The sequence below is a fragment of the Rhipicephalus sanguineus genome, chromosome 6 (genome assembly GCF_013339695.2).
Source record: "Rhipicephalus sanguineus isolate Rsan-2018 chromosome 6, BIME_Rsan_1.4, whole genome shotgun sequence".
In the NCBI taxonomy this organism is placed as follows: domain Eukaryota; kingdom Metazoa; phylum Arthropoda; class Arachnida; order Ixodida; family Ixodidae; genus Rhipicephalus; species Rhipicephalus sanguineus.
In genome coordinates, this window is record NC_051181.1 from 146,898,234 (window position 1) to 146,916,578 (window position 18,345).

Sequence of the window (18,345 nt, forward strand, 5' to 3'; positions counted from 1 at the left end):
CGCGATCTCTTTCGCAGTTCCCTTGATACAAGGAGCTTTGCTCAAATGACGGTGCAAATTACTCTGTTGTAGCCTAATTGCTGATATGATTTAAAAAAAAAAACACTACAGCGTCTTTAAAGCATTGTTAAATAAGAGGTGTAGATTAAATTAAATATCTTTTTATTAAAATTACCTGTCACTTTGTGTATTGTGAATGCACTGGTTAAGGACGTGGGAAGTTTTGTGAAAGACATATGCAAAAATGTTTGCAGAGACTTCAGCACACACAGTAATTTATCTCTTCATGGGTGCAGCATAGGTATTTGTGTTTTGTATGTAAATACTGATAGAGCTACATTGTGTCTTGGTTTGGTTCGTTGTTTACAGCTACCAGCAGTCTGCACAATGCTAACAGCAATACAGATATTTCCTCTCGACGGTTTAAACCCAACAGCTTTTGGAGAAGGTTACAATGAATATCCAGTCATTGTAGCAGCCGACACAAGCAGCAAACTGGGCTGGAATTTGCATGTGCAACCACAGGTGGGGAATCGAGAAAGACCCAAAATCCACACCTCTGCAGGCATTAGGAAAAGGCCGTCTGGTAAGGCCGCTAGGCCTGACAGGTTTTCATACAATGACAATCCAGCCTGGAAAATGTTACTCAGGGACACCAGTCGCTTTCTCGATGCCATTCACAAGCAAGTGAAGCCTGTCAACTCTACGAATAGAGAAGCGTTCAAGTCAAACACTCGCATGGCAGATATTTCACTTGAGTTCACTTTGAGCAATGACCTGGCAAATAGTTCTGACATTCCCTTGCCAAAAAAACGTATGCACATGTCAACAGGCACACCATCGAGTGAAAAGGAAACATCCCAGTTTATTGTGGAGGGCACCAAGCGACAGTTTAGTACCAGCAGGCACTGCTGTGCTCACACATGGCCGGGACTGCACAATGCAAGCCGAGTCAAAGCACTTAGAGCTAGGTACAAGTCCCCTGGAATCAGATAACGGCAAGAATGTATTGGCCAGCCAAGAACCTCTGAGCCAGTTAAGGCAACATGGTAACAAAGTCATATTGTTAGAGCCCAGAGCTAGAACTAAGAGTGTGCTACCTTCACCAACAGCCGCCACCACATCACCGAAGAGGCGAAGACTGCCTCACAGCAGACAGAAGACAGTCAAATCAACTGCAGCAATGCGCCCTTATGAACCTTCAGGGGCAACCAGAACGAACAAAATGAGAACTGCTCATTCCTCAATTCATCAAGTAAACAATGCAACAGAGCACGACAACGGCACTGGCACTATGTTAAAACATGGAAGCTTTAACAGCTCCAAGCCCAGAAGACTACGGCGCAGGAAGAAACGGTTGAAGCTAAACCTTTTCCAACCAAGACGGCGCAAGCTGACAGGTGTACAGAAGCGGTCCCAAGTACGTAAGTGCCTCCCTGTCGAAGTATGGCAGCATACAGGACGCTGTGAACCGGAGCAGCGCAAGCTGGAAGACCACATGACCGAATCATCTGTGGTTCGACCACGAGTTTACGGTGTGGACCCCATCATAGGAAACGAAGAACGGGAACAGCTGACAAGGCAGCATGCCGTCAAACGTGCTCATCACGTGCACTTGCAGCCGCCCGAAGAACTGGCAAGTCAAGAGTCGCAGGAGGATTACTACAACTATTCACCGGAATACCACGATGAAGAGGACTACCATCAGCACCACTCATATGAGTCCCCGGAAGACGTCAATGATGAGGATTTTCAGGAAGCAGACCATCGAGAGCGCCATCTCGCAAGTCCCAATATATCTCCAGAAAAAGGAAGCCTGCCGAAAATGGATGAAAACTCGACCCGAGCAAAATCAGCCGCTATGGACACAAAAGATGATGGCAAATTGATGGAGGGAACTAAACATTTGAACTACAGTGACATAAGCAAGGACACCGTGGACTTGGCGAACCAGAATGCAAGCTCCCGTATGCTGAACGACACAGTGGAAGGCTTTACACTTCTAATTGAAGATGACAGAGAGCTCGCCTCCATCAGACTACACCAAGACCCACCAAATTCAACAAGGTTTGAGGAAGGTCTCAACCACGACCCTGAGGAAATAAAGCTGTCAACTACTGACCCAACACCAGCGGCTCCATCGGAGCTTGCCGCCATGTCAGGCATTCAGCAGGTGACGCGGGATGCTGACAACATCCGCGAAGGTGTACATGGTGCCTCAAGCAACCGAAGAGCAGAGAAAGGGTACTCCAAGTTCTTCAGGTGATGCTTCTGTCATTGAAACTAAATTTGACCACACTATAATACCCAAGCCACAAATTGTGTAATGCTTTAAGTGTATCTAGAGAGATCAAAATTGAAGGAAAATGGCCTGCACATTTTGTAATGAAAGAACAATCATGAAGATTCACAGCTGCTAATAGAGCAGATATTCTGTCCAAGCGACAGTCTGATGTGACCTCAATATGTAGTGAAGACAAACTGGTTGCAAGTGTTGTGTGCAAAAGCTACGTACGGAATGTCATGTACCATAATTACGTAGAATTGTGTCCAAGTACCCAGAGTTTATATAAATAATTCACAATACTGAACACTGCGAGAGCCGAACATTACAAAGTTGGTGTTATTATCATCATTCAACTTAGGCTTGTGCGAATAGCATATCTTAGGTTCAAAGCGAATAGTGATTTGGTCGAATAATTTCAAATCGAATTTGAATAGTATATATCACATATTATAAAGAAAAATGGGCATATTTGTCATGACCCAACTAACCTCAACATTTTTTAAAAATTGAAACAAGGCATGTGCAAATGTCATCCCTTTTGGTTCAAAGGAAGTGGAAGCAACTTTGAATAGTAGCAGGATTTGACTTTCGGTAGAATGCAAATGATAGCCTGTAAAATATGTTATGTTTTAAAATTCTTTACACTTGGAGCATATAAACCAGTACAACAAGCTTTTAAACTTAAAAAATGATGAATCAGTGTGAGGGTAATATGTTCAATTAAAGGGGGACATGGCACTTAAAATCTTTTTTTTATTATTTCTTGATCAGTTGTGATGAAACTTATAAGTTTGTGTATATTTGTGTGCTGATTTCAAATACGCAATTATTTTTCTAGTATAATGATTAGTTTTTAAAACACAAAATATTTCTGCGCCTTTTGGGGAGCAAAATTTTTTCTAAAGTGAGAGAGTTGCAAAGTAAATCAGCATATCAGAGTAACCTGGAATCACAAGTGAGTGAAGTACTGCAACAAAAATGGATGTTCTAAACCCATTAGAACAAAAGTTATGGTGTGTTGAACATTCGTGAGTGAAATCCTGGCTTGAAATTGACGCACTCGTAAATGTTTAACATACCATAACTTTTGTTCAAATTTTTTTAGAACATCAATTTTTGTTGCACTGCACACAGTTCTGATTCCAGATTACTGTGATATGCTGATTTACTTTGTAACTTTCTCAATTTAGAAAAAAATTTTGCTCCCCAAAAGGCACATGAAATATTTTGTATTTTAAAGACTACTTATTATACTAGAAAAAATAATGGCATATTTTAAATCAGCCCACAAATATACATAAACTCACCAAGTTTCATCAAAATCGATCAAGAAATAAGACAACAACTTCAAGAGCAGTGTACCCCCTTAACCTTGGAGTGGTGCTTCGCGGCAGTGCGGACTTTTCGTGCTGGCTATACCGTGAATAGACCTGGAAAGGTGTATTCCCGGTATAGCACCCCTCCACTGCAGTGAAGTCACCTTTACAGGGGGATTACAGGCGGACTCGTATACACTCATTAGTTCATTTCGAATACTTCGAAATTTCCAATAATTTAAATTCGAGTCGAAGCGAATTTGAATACTGTAATATTTGTTCGAATATTCGAAGTGCTCGAATATTCGCACAAGCCTAGTTCAACTACATTTATGTTCGATCACAAATGATATAAACCGGAGTTTATTTTTTCATTCTGGTGCATGTTACACTCAAAGTTTCGCAGAGGTTCCTGCACATGGGCAGCACCGATTTGGCTACAGGAAAGGCAATGACCAACATTTCACTGGACGGCTGGAGCTGGCCGATGGCCCACATGTCAAATCTGTGGTTGTGTGGGCAGACAGAAAAGGAGGCCATGGGAAGCACATCTGGGACTACAACCATGAGGACTGACAACATACTCGTGTAATGTTTACAAAGTTCCTGCACTAAGTGTTTCAAGTCGTCAACTGTATTAAAGTGAGACTTGTGTGGTTTCTTTCTTTTAGTAAAGTTTGTTTCTCTCTTCCTCACATGAACATCAAGGGGTCTCAAACTGTTAACTCAAGATAAAAAATTTAGGTTGCCAGTGACACAGTTTTTTTTTCTTCAAGCAGCATTTTAGCTAAGCTTTGGTTGAGAAAAAAGACTGCATTCAACCTAGTGCATTTTACATACAGCTTCGATATCAAATTCTTCTTTCCCAGTTACGTTAAAAATTTTTGAACGCGGCATGAAAGTTGTAACTTTTCCTGCACAGAAATCAAAATATGCCCTACAGCAAGATTTATACTGTATATCCAAATGTGTTACTTCTGTCCAGTGCAAGTCCTGTAAATATATTACCAGCAAGGAAAAAAAGGGCGTATTTTGAAAGGATGAAAAGCCAGGATATTTTTTTCCAGAACTAGGGCATTTCCAGTGGTTTATGGTTGCACTGTACGGTATACTTGCTCATTTGCTACAATATGGCATAGTAAAATACAGTTTACCAAATACACTAACATTACTCTAGACACCCAGTCTTCTTTAATAGAGCACAAAGAAATGACACAGAGAATACATATGAAATACATTTCAAGTGGCAAAAATACTTCGTGTATTTTTGCCACTTGAAGTGTGTGACCTGCAACTCTCGACAACAGCAACGTGCTTGTCTTCATTGTGCTGTCTGGCCATGTCTCACTCGCCACAGTTTTGCTGCTCAAGGACTTACTAAACACGCATTCATAACTACAAATAGACAATTTAGTGAAATGTTTAAACAAAAACAACAGACATATTCGTGCTTTTAAGTGAATTTATATTATTTAACTTTAGCTGACATAAATACAAAAATAAAGATCTGCAGCGCCACACAGTTTTTGCGAGAAACACCTGAACCACTCAACGGCCATTCAATACTGTCGTTATGGTGGTGCGTCACAGCGCGACACCTCCATCGAGACGATAGAGTTGTGGTGTTTCAATGGCCATAGGCTGGATGGCCTTTCCAAAGAGCCCGTGTGACACATGTATTACTGTCCTTTGGAAACAATTCTGTAGCTCCAATAAAACGCCCATTACTTCCCCTATGCATTACATGACCTTCCCAGTCCAACAAACACTGCCAATTACTTCAAATTCCAGCATTCAACCTTTTGCAGGAGATTATCATAGTAAAGACTTCTGCAACAAACAAATAAGCAACTGTTTGGCAAATAGTTTTGTAACTGCTTGGTGTCTGCTGCTGCCATCTAACAAGGGAAAGTGTTAAAAACAGAATGGGTAGTTTTATTCGTCGATATGCATGAGGTTTCATTACATGGTTTTAATCAGTTTAAACAACACCTACTTCGTTATTGTGTAAACATATGCTATGAACAGGAGCAAAGACAAAAAGTTTCAACTCTTTCAGTGAAAACATAGGTAAAAGGACCACTTCCTTCGCACCTTGGCAATATTAAATAAACCAAGTAGCTTACATGTAATTTTCTTCTGCCACTATGCTGCACCTTAATTGGAACACACCGAGTTGTCTTGCTTAAATATAATTTCTGACCTATGCAGCTAATGAATTTGAAAGAGGAATGGCGACTCTTCATATACAAACTGAGTTGCACTTTGGTGAAGCTAACAGCAGATGAGTTTTTATAACACATTCACAACCGAAGTGCCCTCATATTCTTTTAACCGGATAAAACACTGCATGGTTTCATCTTTACGTTTGCCAGTTCAGCTGCTTCTTGCGTTTTGACAACTTAGCATAGTAAGGAAAACTGAGAAATGCAGCTCAAACTGTGTAAACTGGGCTTTGGTCCCACCTTACTTGGATGACCGACGCAGCTATGGAGTTCTAGATTCCTGTTAAGTTAGGTGAGTGCTGCTGAGAGACCGAGCAATCTGTAACTGGCAGGTAGCCCTTGCAGTCACCTTGCGCGCCCTGGATGTCTGCAAACTGCTCAGGGCTAGGATCAGCTGGTGGGACATCAAAAGGGGCATGCTCCGCACTAGTTGTGGCACGAGGCCCAACGGGGCAAACTGGAGCACCCGGTGTGCCTCTTCACCTGCACACAGCACAATCTGCTCAAACAGAAGGAGCGGGAACACTGACCGCTGGCTAATAACCGAATCTGAGGCAATAGCCATTAACAGCCTCATCGTGTCAGCCACTGCCTTGCTGAGAGGGTCCAACGAGCGGTAGTTTTCTTCGGAGTGGCACTGCAGTGCAAAGGGTGTGTCGTCCAGAAGCTCCGAGTCATTGAGGCCTCGCCTTATCTTGCTGGGACGCATTCGCTTGGATTCGTCCATGGCCTCTTCGAGTTCCATGTCCCAGTATGGGCGTTTGCGACCGCCTCGCTGCATGCCCAAGGTTGGTGAGTTTGTTCGGGCCTGCAGCGCAGCAAACGTGCTGAGAACTACAAGCCTCGCCAAAGCAGAGCCTCTCGGTTCAGTGAGAAAGTCTTGCCGTGTTTCCCACAGGAGGTAGTTTGGGAGCACTTGAGTCAAGAGAGCAAGTGCGCACTGCTCAATGTCGATGTGGAAGAGGCCAAAAGAAAGGTCAATGGCACGATGTAGGTCTTCGAGGTGGTCATGCTTCAGGGCCTGTCTCACTAAAGTGTCACTGAACCACTGAGGACCGCCAACGCACATAAGCGTGTCCAAGCTCTGAATTGCACGCAAATCAATCCAGCCTCTTGCGTGAGCCACGCTGAACACTTCATCCATAACTCCCCACAAAGGAGTCTTGGCTGTCAGGCTATGTGATAGTACTTGAATATGTTGAGGAGGGTGCAAATCGTACATCATTTTCTTAATAATATTCGACATCAGTGTTGAGCGCTCCTTGTACGAGGGGTTTTGTTGGAGGGGCTGTTCCTGTGCACCCGAGCGCTCACTACCTGTCTCCGTGCTCGCAACTGTCTCGCTAGTAAGCGGTGTCATAAACTGTTGAAGCATGTTCATTGGCTTCAACCGTTCTTCGTGATGCAAGACAGTGATATAACTACACAGCCAAACAGATATGCACACGGGAAGGCAGCACATGCGGCTTTTGACATTGTCTAGAATCATTTTGACTGTGTCAGTTGAGATAGCACCATGCTCCCATGCTATCAATATCTCCTTGATTGCCATAGGTACATTAACACACACTTCGTGCCACTTGGCTTGGCTGTTCTTGAAGTCGGAGCTGTTGCTCATGAACTGCTCCAACACCAAGTCAACTTTAGCAGGATCACATCCAGCTAACATTTTATCTGGACAGTTGTACCTTCCACCTTCAGCGAGGCATTCTGGCACCCAAGCAGCAAAGAAAGAGTCCTTTGTCTCTTCATTGAATGTCACTGAATGGATACCATAATGTTGTGCAATGTGACACAGCATCAAGAAAGTTATGTCAAATAACAGTGCCCTTGTTTGTGCATTCTTAGTAGCTTCTCCACTAACCTGTTTGTTATATTCATTAAACTTTATCAGCTTTTTCACAAAACTGCTCAGCTTTCCAGTAGCTGCAGCAGCAGAAAGGATAAGCTCAAAGCTCTTTCCCGATATAATGTGACACAGTATGCCCAGCAGACCGTCTTGGTTCTTTGAATAGTCCGAATCCAGTGTCTTCAGGATACTGGTGACTGTGGGCTCGGCGCGGAGAATCAATGCTTGTGATGTCTGCTGATCAGGTCGTGGCAAGTTCTGCTTTTGTGTGTTGGTCTGTCTACGATGCACGAGTGCCTTTGCCTGTGTTTCAGTCAACAGCTCAACTTTTTGAAGCTCGTTCAAAAGATATTGTAAGCAATCACAATGACACTTTGAGTCAGTAAGATCAAGCAAGGGAGAGTAGTTCAGCAGCTGCATCAGTCCAGCTTCCAGCTCCTCTTCCCACTGCCTATCGTCCTTTCGGGCACTGTGTATTTTCAACAGCAGCTGCGGGACCTTGAGAAATGTGAAAGCAGCCCACTTTAAGTCTTCGCTGCTACTGTTGGCCAGCCCCATGAAGCCAGCTCGAATTATCTCGCAGTAAAGCTCCGCCGAAGTGAGGTTCAGAAGCTTCTTCATGAGCAGAAGATGGTCGACAGTGCTCTGAATATCGCTGGCAGGGTTCAGCACCGCCTCTATCGCTACGTTGGCGTTGAGGCTGCACACTAGAGGCTGCTTGGGCACGCGGCCGCTGACGCAGGAGGACGCCGATATCTTGGGCATGTCGTCCACGAGGCGAACCAAGTTCAACGCTCCTTCCAGCGTGTCCTTGGGTATGCTGAAGCCCTGCGACTGGCTCAGCTTGGTTTCAAGCTCCTGCTGCTTTTGCACGAGCTGCGCGTAGACGGCGGGCTCTTCGTGCTTGCCGATGTACAGGAGAGCCTTGAGGAACGTCGACTCGCTAAAGAAGGAAAGCGACTCGCAGGCCTTTTCCAAAATGAGCCCGTGCTCTGCGCTCTGCTTCAGCTCGACGATCTTGCCGATCGAGTGACACATGCACAGATACAGCCAATGAGTGACGCCCACTATGGCCTTACACAAGGCGATACATTCTTCTTCATTGCCGTGGCAGGTTATCTTGGCTTGTATGCTATACAGCAGCTGCAGCAGGCTCAAAATGCAGGGAGGCTTAAAGAACGACTGAAATCGGCCAATGCTGGACAGCACCGCTCCGTAAGACACCACTTGGGCGCTCAAGCAGTGCGTGAGGTAGGACAAGAAGAGATTGTTGGGCCCGGGACCTACCAACGCTTCTTGCAATATGCAGTCTGCGAGATCGTACACGTCGCCACTGACGCCGCGCGGAAGAACGTTCTTGATGTTGATGCCCCATCTCACATCGGTCCACCTCTCTCTCCACGCCTGAAGAAGCAGCGATTTAATACTACTCGTCTTGCTCGTGTCCATGGTGAAGCACACCGGTACTCGGTACCGCAAGCTCGCACTCAAGCCACGCTGCCACTACGAGTATCTAACACATCGGTGTCGGGCAGTGAGATTCATTTGAGCCGTTGCGTTCGAAAAAGAACACAACACATTTCTGTGGCCATGCATACAAGGCAAATCTTAGAATAAAGAGTGCACCGCGCATCAAGAATATCAATCAGCGGCTTCAGCGCGCCATTTTGTTTACCGCAGGAGCGCGTACGAGTAAAGCAGCCACTGGTAAAGCCGCAGCATCGTAATTTGGGTACTTGAGTGCAGTGTTTAGATTTTCTGTGGTGTAATTTATTTCCTTACTGTGCTTATAACGTAAGCATTGTTTTTCTTGGTAAAATTTTGGCTAATATTTCTTCCAAAATATTTACTTTCGCTATTGGTTGATAAGCCGTGGCCAGCCGTGGCGGTACATTTGATTTTAAGATTGCCGTCGTACTGCTTACACGAGCTCTTTTGGGATTCCTGAGCACGGAGAACGCCGCGGCTGCATTCCATTACAGGAGTGCGTCGCCCTTTTAACACGTACATTAGATTTTGCTCTACAATAGCAAAAAAAGAAATTGTGTAGACGAAACTAAAGTCCCTTCATTATATGTTTCAACGAAACAAGTAGAATGGATCGAGGGCCCGTTTCTTTGTTAGGCACAATCTAATGTAGCCAGTGGCGTAGCCGGGGGGGGGGGGGGGGGGGGGGGCGCACCGGGCCCGTGCCCCCCCCCCTCGATTTTTTTTTTTTTTTTTTTTTTTTGCTATTGCATACTCAGCCCAAAATGACACTTGACCACATCTGCCTGCCCGGCCCCCACTACAAATCAAGGAGGTGCCCCCCCCCCGAAAAAAATTTCTGCCTACGCCCCTGAATGTAGCCAACAGATGATAAGGCCAAGGCGTAGCGCGAGGAGTCTTCTTAGCGACGTGAACAGCGCGTATAATACGGTCTTCTTAGCGCATGTAATATTGCGTGGCATAAGTCTTGAATCGCACCAGCGTCAAAACATGCGAAGTGCGCGCAAAGAGTTTAGAAGCCCACCCATAACAAAGCGCTGAGGCACCATCAGCAGCAGCATCAACTGAGTGAGCAGGTGCGCGTCTTGCCTTGCGGACGCGTAGTGGGCACTTCGCCAATTCGCAAAAGGAAGAATTATGTGGCAGTGGGAATTTGCGGTAGGCACTTGCAGTAGGCGTTCTAGGAATCTAGGATAGTTTGAAACGGCCACTGCTACGCGCACAGACGTTTCTTTCATTGCGGCACGCGTGAGGTGTCTACCGAGAAGCGCGAAGCCAGGACAGCGATTGAGGAGATGCGAACGCGTTGTCGGGACCAATTACGTTATCGCGTTCTGCTTTCGAAGGAAGCTCAAGCGTCCTCCAAGTATTTGTTGTCCCCTACTGGACACGCCCAGCAGCAAACAGATGTTATTTGTTCGTGACAAAAGTACATCACTTATTTACAAACACGCCCAGTTAGAGCGCCACGTAATCTGTCGACCCGCTCTCCTCGCCTCCGTCGCCAGAAAGTGGGACGGCGCCGCGACCAGTTTTTTACTGGGGGCATTAAAAAAGAAAAAAGAAACAACGTGACGCACGTCGCCGGTGCTTATGCTTGCTTACTTCACATTACGTGCTAGTCGCTACTCTTTGCCGACCAAATTGTCAGGGACGCCCTTAATGCTCAGCCGTTGCGCCGTCTCGAAAGTCGTCATCGTCACGCATTGCATGCCGACGAAACACGAACGTTCTAACGGTTGCTCACGGCACGTTTTGCTCGACAGCGTAGGACGGTTGTTGAGAAGCACGTATAGAGATCTCACGCGCTTTTACTTCGCGAGGCATGGAGAGACTGAATGCGAGAAAACCGCCGCGGAGACATGTCATTAGGCATTGGCCGTGGACATTAGCTTATATCGACCAAAGACATTCTCTAAGATTAATTTTATGACGAACTTCGGTTTGGTTCCACGAATCAGTGTGTTTCACGTTGGCTTCGCTATGTGTATATATATTCCTGCTAGCCTGTGTTTGGTTATTCCACTTTTTCAGACTCGTGTACGTCTCCCCCCCTCCCCCTCCTCCCCCCCCAAAAATATTCGACTTTGTGCGTGTATGTATATACACACGCACACATACAAACATACGCGCGAACCAATGGTGTTGGCAGAAATTTGTGACGGGGGGGTTACGGGCCCCGGTGTGCCACCCCCTGGCTACGCCACTGGCACGAACACACATGGTTGACTACTCCCCCCCCCCTCCGAAGAAAACTTCTGGCTATGCTACTGGTGAGAGGGTGGTGTATACAAGAAAAGTGAAAACGCCGAAGCATAGTCACGGGGTGTAAACGTCATCCCAATATATATATATACATGCTTTGCGCGTGACGTCAAAGACAGGTTCTTTGCGCTGGGTCCCCAACATGGCGGCCACCGTGACTTTTTTATCTCATTAGAGTGTGTCACTGCAGAGGAGGACACCCAGGTGTTCGATCCCCGCATTCTTGCGTGCTCTCCCCGCTTTCTTTTGTTCGCCAGCCGCGCCAAGGGGGAACATAAAGGAACGCGGGGATTTTGGTGTGAAGGATGCTTGGGTGCACCGGCACTAATCTGATGGCGAGCCGTCACCGTTTCTTGCTCGGCGCGGAGCGTCTCAACCCGCTGGTCCCCTAAGATGGCGGCCACGGTGACGTCAGTGCAAATTATGTATATATATATATATATATATATATATTATAGGAACGGGTCAATAGGCCAGCCATATTCGGATAATGAGTTATCGCACAGCGGAGGCGTTTCGTTGTTTTGGAGTGAAATAAAAATTTATTGATCGGCCAACAGTTTCGGGAGGGTTCCTCCCTTCGTCAGGACTTATGTTAATTAAAGCTTTTAAGGTAAGGCGCTATTCATCCCTCGAGCAAATGCGACATTGGCTCTAACTTTTATTATTTCATTCCCTGTGGCGCTGAGCCGTACTCCAATATATGTGATGCTGACGATGGCGGCACCTTTTAGTTTTCCTGACAATAAGCAATCCCCCCATCTCCCACACCTCAAATCGACTCAGCGGACGATTTCTCTGAGCTGACGGCCATATTGCTTACGCAATAGAAAAAAAAAAAAAGGAGTAACGTACAAGTGGCTGTTCCGCCGTGGAGGTCAGTGCACGTAAGCTACGTATTCATTCCGGGCGCATCCTTTCATTAATAACGGCGGAGTCGAAGCATTAAAAGAGGGCCACGTGATTCTCGGAAAAGGTACAGCGGCCGCAGCTATTAAAGGAGCCCAGCCAGCAAGTCCCGCATCGGCGGCGACGCGGGATGGCCCTGCGCTGCTCGAGGGCCGGGTGACCGCGCGCCGGCGATGAGAGAAGTCAACAACCGGGGCAGGGCTCCTCGCTTTTTCTCGATAACGCCGTGCATCGCAGGTCCCCCTCCTGTCCTTCCCACTGCGGCTGGCTGCAGCCGCCTACGCTCGGTCAACCGGCGACCGACCGTGAAGCCATCGCTTCTTGCCGTGGGCGGCACGGCGCGCGCACCAAGTCGTCCTCTCCGGTGTAACATGGCGCGAAACTTTAGAGAGTCTTAACGCCGGGGCTTCCAAGTGGCCTGCGTACGCAAGCTGTTGCGTTTCTTTGTATTTCTCCTTGGGTGCGGCTGGTGAAAAGAAGAAAAGCGGGGGATGGTACAAAAGGACGTGAGAACGCGGGTATCCAACGGCTGTATGGGTCCCCGGAACTGAAACTCTCCGTTAGAGAGTTTTACTAGAGATCGAGTTTTAGTGTCAGGGACCCATAAGTCCGCTGGTTTCCCGCGTTCTCACGTACTTTTGTAACATCCTCCTCTTCTCTTTGCCAGCCGCACCCAAGGACAGTACAAAACACAAGAGCTTGCGTACGCAAACCGCTTGGGGGCCCCTGCACTAAAACTCTCCATGAGGGAGTTTTAGTGCCGGGGAGAGTTTTAGTTTTTGGAGCTCTCTATTAGAGAGTTTTAGTGCCGGGCACCCAAATCGCTTGCGTATACGCACGCCCTTGCGTTCCTTAATTTTGCACTCCCAGCCGCATCCAAGGAAAATACAAAGGAACGCAAGGGCTCCCGTACGCAAGTCGCTTTGAGTCGCCGTCACTAAAACTCTCTATTGTTCACGTTTCGCGCCTGTGTGTTTCCCTAGGATTGCGTCCTTGAACTGCACTCATGTTCGTGGCCGGGTTCGCCGCTACACTCGGAAGCTGGATTAATGTGAGCGCTCTTTCTCTACGTCGTACTACATACTGCAGCACACGTACATATTCATCATATCGTCAGTGATATCATGCTCCGCGCGCTCCGGCTATATTTGGAAGATTGCTAAACTACTCCGGCTAATAACGTGAAGGCAACATTAGATCCCGATTGCGACGGCATTTTCGAAGCGTAAATTATCTCTACAGTCTGGTAGGCATACGGCATATCCAGCACTGAACATTTTGACGTCTAGCTGCCTGTCATTCCAGAAAGAATAACTGCTTACGTGTTTTTTTTTTTTCGACTTATGCGAATATTCTTGAGCTTGAACCAGAAGGCGTTGGTGCACCTTTATGAAATGTGCGCTCGGGGGTGGCAGAGCGGAGGGGGGGGGTGGCTATACTGTACTATGCACGGCTATGCCATGTTCTACCCTCCCCTCCTCCTTTCCCTCACCACCAAATCACTCCTCCTCGCCACCCTCACTTCCCTTCCCCACTCCTTGCTATACTATACTACACATGGCTATTCTATACTATGCTGGCTAGGCTATGCTTTACCTTCGTCCATCCTCATTCCCATCCTCCTCACCATCACTTCACTCCCTCACTTCAGCTATGTGTATACATGGTTGAGCGGGGCGGAGCCCCCACCCCTGCCGCCTATTCATTTAATGGGGGCGCCAAGTCAGCCCCATATCTTTACTCAGTCGCACCCAGTGGTGTAGCCGGGGGGGGGGGGGGGGGCACACCGGCCTGTGCCCCCCCCCCCGCCCCGAAAAAATGTTTTGTCATGGCATACAGAGCTCAAAATGACACTCGATCACATCTGCTTGCCCGACCCCCACTTCAGTTAAAGTGCCCCCCCCCCCCCCCCGAAAAAAATTTCTGGCTACGCCCCTGGTCGCACCTTTCCAGTTTGATGTGCCGGGTTATGACCATGTGCCATTTTTTTGACGATAATGGCGGCCACCGACCCCTGGTGTTGCATTTTAAGCACGGCTTACCCCTCCTTTACCCGACGAAAAATAAAAAAAGCAGGCCGTTGGGGGCAGCATGTCATGGCTCCATTTTCATTTTTGCATCCATTGCGAAGCTTGTTTTCTGTCTGGCTCGTCCGATCGGAGGAGGAGGGGTGGGGTGAGTTCTGCGGTGAAACTTGCCCACCCGCGCGCCCACCTAATGGAGAACTTTGCGCACGCCTATGGAAATCACAGCATATAACGCTTATTTTTTACTCCTTTCAATTGCGATCCAAAGCAACCGGCGTTGTATTGCCACTGCATGCAGAACGTGACGCTAGCTCCCCGCCAGGAAAGAAAGAAAGAAAAAAAAACGCGGTGACAAAGTGGGACATTGGTAGCAGTAAGGGGGGGGGGGGAGGGACGCGTATTTCCTGGACGTTCAGTCAGACCTATCGCGGCTGACAGGCGGGTTAACGCAGTGGAGTCGTGAACAGGAAGTGCGCACAAGCGTATAGGTTTACAGGAGATCGAGGCAGACAGTTTGAACCAGCTCTTGTAGACAGCCAGCTCTTCTGGTGGATAGTGAGTATACCACGAGCAGCACGGCTATGTTTGACATAATTAGTGTCATGCAGCGGCATATGGGGAGCACGTAATCAAGAGAACGCAGAATTCCCGAAATTTATATATAAAGATATTGCTTGAAATATCGCATGGTCTGCGGCGAGATGGGAACTTGAGCACTTCAACTGCACCGAAGTTCGCGTGTTCCACACGCTCGACTGGTTCGAGCGCAAGAAAGCAATGCGGGGACCACACGTACACGCACCTATACAAAGTATAAGAAATCTTAAAAATTCATGGGACCCGGCAATTATTTCGTTAAACCGTGAACTTCGCTAATATACTTATTCTCGCGGCAAAAAAAAAAAAAGACAAAACGTTTGCCTTCTTACGCAAGTTATCGCATTTGACAGTGAGCCCTTTGACAGCGTCTGTGATACCCCTGTCGCACGAACCCGAACCAAAGAGGTCCAGCTAAACCATGTTTTCCGAATATTTTATCTATATTTTACCACAAAACTGGCGAGACGTTGATGACACATTCCGCAAGCTTGACAAATCACGCTGAAATGTATGGAATTCTTGCTCTGTAATTGTAGGCGTGCGCAACCTCCCCCCCCCCCCCCCCTCCCCGGTAAAAAAAAATTTCTGGCTACGCCCCTGATGAGTAGAAACACTACTCTAAGTTAACTATCCACCTTTAGCTCGGACCTATTTTGTACGCAGATAATAGAGTGCTTTAGAAAGAGACACATAGGATTGCGTTCCGCCTGCTTCGCAAAGTCGTCTGGGCTACGGAAATAGCAAGCAGACTTGGGGTTCTTACGTAATGCGCGCTGAACAGTTTTATCGGAACACAGGTCCGTTGAGTGTGCGCTCACGCGCCCACGGGAATTTGCAAACAAATCGAAAACCGGTCTGTAGCTGCGCGCACTGCGCGTCGCGCCTCCGCGTGACGGGTGCTTCCGTGTCAGCGATCAGCTCAGAAATGGAGAGACCGCGAAATTGGAGAACAAGAGCGCACGGCGGGCGCGTCGGGGTCGCCCGTGTGCGGTTTCGCTCCAGCGCACTGCTTGTCGCCGTCGATGGCGCCAAGGTCGTCCCCTCGGAAGGCGCTCGATGGGGCGTAACGCGGCGTCTCATCGCATATTGTCTGCAGATAGAAAAACACACCCGAGTCGAGGACAGAAGCTGCACACGACTACAGCGTGTTGACGCAGTAACCACGGGCCTCCTACCTAATTCTTTTTCAAGTGAAACTTGACGTAACTGACTAGTGAAGCCGGCGAGGTTCGCTAAAACCCTCCTCACCCACAGCTGGCGAGCACCAAAGAAAGTTTAGTCGAGAGTCATGAGAAGGCAGGGAGATAGTACAGCAAGATTAAAGAAAGAAAGTGCCGTTTGCCCAACTAGGCGTGGCTGAAGCCATTGAGGCAACCATCTCCCACGGCCACTATAGATAGAAAAGTGTGCGTTTTCATCCAGCGGCCATGCATCTCCACTTCCAGCCGTACATTACGACCCCCTCTGCCCTCCCCCCCCCCGTTGATTGCGAGGGGGATGGCACGTGCACTGCATACCCATAGAGAGCCTCTCATCTTGGACGCTCATAGCTCTTTGAGGTGGGGGGGGGGGGGGCAACCGAATAGGGGTTGGGCTCACGGGAAAGTGGGGTGGAGGGGGGGGGGGTCTATGAGCTGGTGTGAGCATAGGGTGCCATGTCACAAACAGAGGAGCCTCGAACAATGCTCTCACCTCCGCATCTTTGAAGAATGCAGTCTTTGAAACAAAAAAGAAAGAAAAGCAGGCTAAGCTTCGCTTGTCCCCATTTCCTCCGATATACAGGGCAAGGACTCCTGAATTTTCCGTTCGTGCTTATGTCGAGTTTATTCCTTTCCGCCATAGGCGCTCCCATAGCGAAATTGGACACCCCCCCCCCCCCCCCCCCCCCACCTCCACATTTTTATGCTCGTATGTTTATATATATATATATACACGCGCGCGCGCACATACACACACACACACACACACGTGCACACACACACCCCCACCCCCTTCAAGTGAATTATCAGGGCTGCATCCCTGATCTCCGCCTGCAGGAGTCAACACGTATTCCAGTGTCCTCCTGACGTACAACATGTAGTAGTCTATAAGTGCCGACGACTTCGCTGAACAACAGCGATCCGACCCGGAACTCAGAGGCCTTATGGAATACCTCGAGGGCAAGAACGCCGTCGTTCCGAAAGTGTTCAAGCGAGCACTGGCGTCGTTTTTCTTAGGTAACGGCGTTCTCCGAAAGAAGAACTTCTCACCGAATCGAGCCAAGTACCTTCTCGTGGTGCCTTCAGGATTGCGGCCAGAAGTCCTCCAGGCCCTGCACGACGACCCGACAGCAGGACACCTCGGTGTTTCCCGAACGCTGGCAAGAATACAGGAAAAGTACTACTGGCCGCGCCTTGCCGCCGACGTCACTCGCTACGTAAGGACATGCCGAGACTGTCAGCGACGCAAGACACCGCCAACAAGACCAGCGGGCTTTCTTCAGCCGATCGAGCCACCTCGGCGACCGTTCCAGCAGATCGGGATGGACCTCCTGGGACCGTTCCCAACGTCGACTAGTGGTAATAAGTGGATCATCGTAGCTACCGACTACCTGACCCGTTACGCCGAAACAAGGGCCCTACCTAGAGGCAGTGCCGCCGAGGTAGCGAAGTTCTTCGTTGAAGACATCGTTCTGCGTCATGGCGCCCCAGAGGTCCTGATCACCGACAGAGGTACGGCGTTTACTGCGGAACTAACTCAGGCGATCTTGAGGCACAGCCAGACAAGCCACCGCCGGACCACTGCCTACCACCCTCAGACCAATGGCCTCACCGAGCGCCTAAATAAGACCATCGCCGACATGCTGGCCATGTATGTCGACGTTGAGCACAAGACGTGGGACGCCGTGCTTCCGTACGTGACCTTCGCTTACAACACGGCCGTCCAAGAAACGACGCAGATGACGCCGTACAAGTTGGTCTACGGAAGAAGCCCGGCAACGACGCTCGATGCCATGCTACCCAACGTCACCGACGAAGAAAATCTCGACGCCGCCGCTTACTTACAGCGCGCCGAAGAAGCACGACAGCTCGCCCGCCTACGGATCAAGAACCAGCAGATGACTGACAGCCGCCGCTACAACCTTCGACGACGCCACATGGAATACAAACCCGGTGACCGTGTATGGGTATGGACGCCAATACGCCGACGGGGACTCAGTGAGAAGCTTCTTCGACGATACTTCGGACCGTACAGGGTACTTCGACGCCTCGGCGCACTCGACTACGAGGTTGTCCCTGACGGCATTACGAACTCTCAGCGGCGCCGTGCACGACCTGAAGTCGTCCATGTCGTGCGCCTCAAACCATATTACGCGCGTTAGCAAATCTGAGGACTGTCA

General features: G+C 48.4%; 2 protein-coding genes across 2 annotated transcripts; one reads left to right on the forward strand and one right to left on the reverse strand.

The window, feature by feature from the left end:
* Positions 1-311: 311 nt before the first annotated feature.
* Positions 312-4,279, forward strand: LOC119396712 (uncharacterized). The gene is made up of 2 exons (XM_037664015.2): positions 312-2,262; positions 4,002-4,279. The coding sequence occupies exons 1-2, from the start codon at positions 773-775 to the stop codon at positions 4,177-4,179; spliced, it is 1,668 nt and encodes a 555-aa protein (XP_037519943.1). The 5' UTR covers positions 312-772; the 3' UTR covers positions 4,180-4,279.
* A 1,243-nt stretch (positions 4,280-5,522) lies between these two features.
* LOC119396711 (mediator of RNA polymerase II transcription subunit 24) lies at positions 5,523-9,333 on the reverse strand. The gene has a single exon (XM_037664013.2). The coding sequence runs from the start codon at positions 9,124-9,126 to the stop codon at positions 6,112-6,114; it is 3,015 nt and encodes a 1,004-aa protein (XP_037519941.1). The 5' UTR covers positions 9,127-9,333; the 3' UTR covers positions 5,523-6,111.
* Positions 9,334-18,345: the final 9,012 nt, after the last annotated feature.

Coding starts and splice junctions, on each gene's coding strand:
- LOC119396712 (XM_037664015.2), top strand. CDS start 773: ATGACCTGGCAAATAGTTCTGACATTCCCTTGCCAAAAAAACGTATGC. Junction 2,263..4,001: donor GGGTACTCCAAGTTCTTCAG/GTGATGCTTCTG, acceptor TTACACTCAAAG/TTTCGCAGAGGTTCCTGCAC.
- LOC119396711 (XM_037664013.2), bottom strand. CDS start 9,126: ATGGACACGAGCAAGACGAGTAGTATTAAATCGCTGCTTCTTCAGGCG.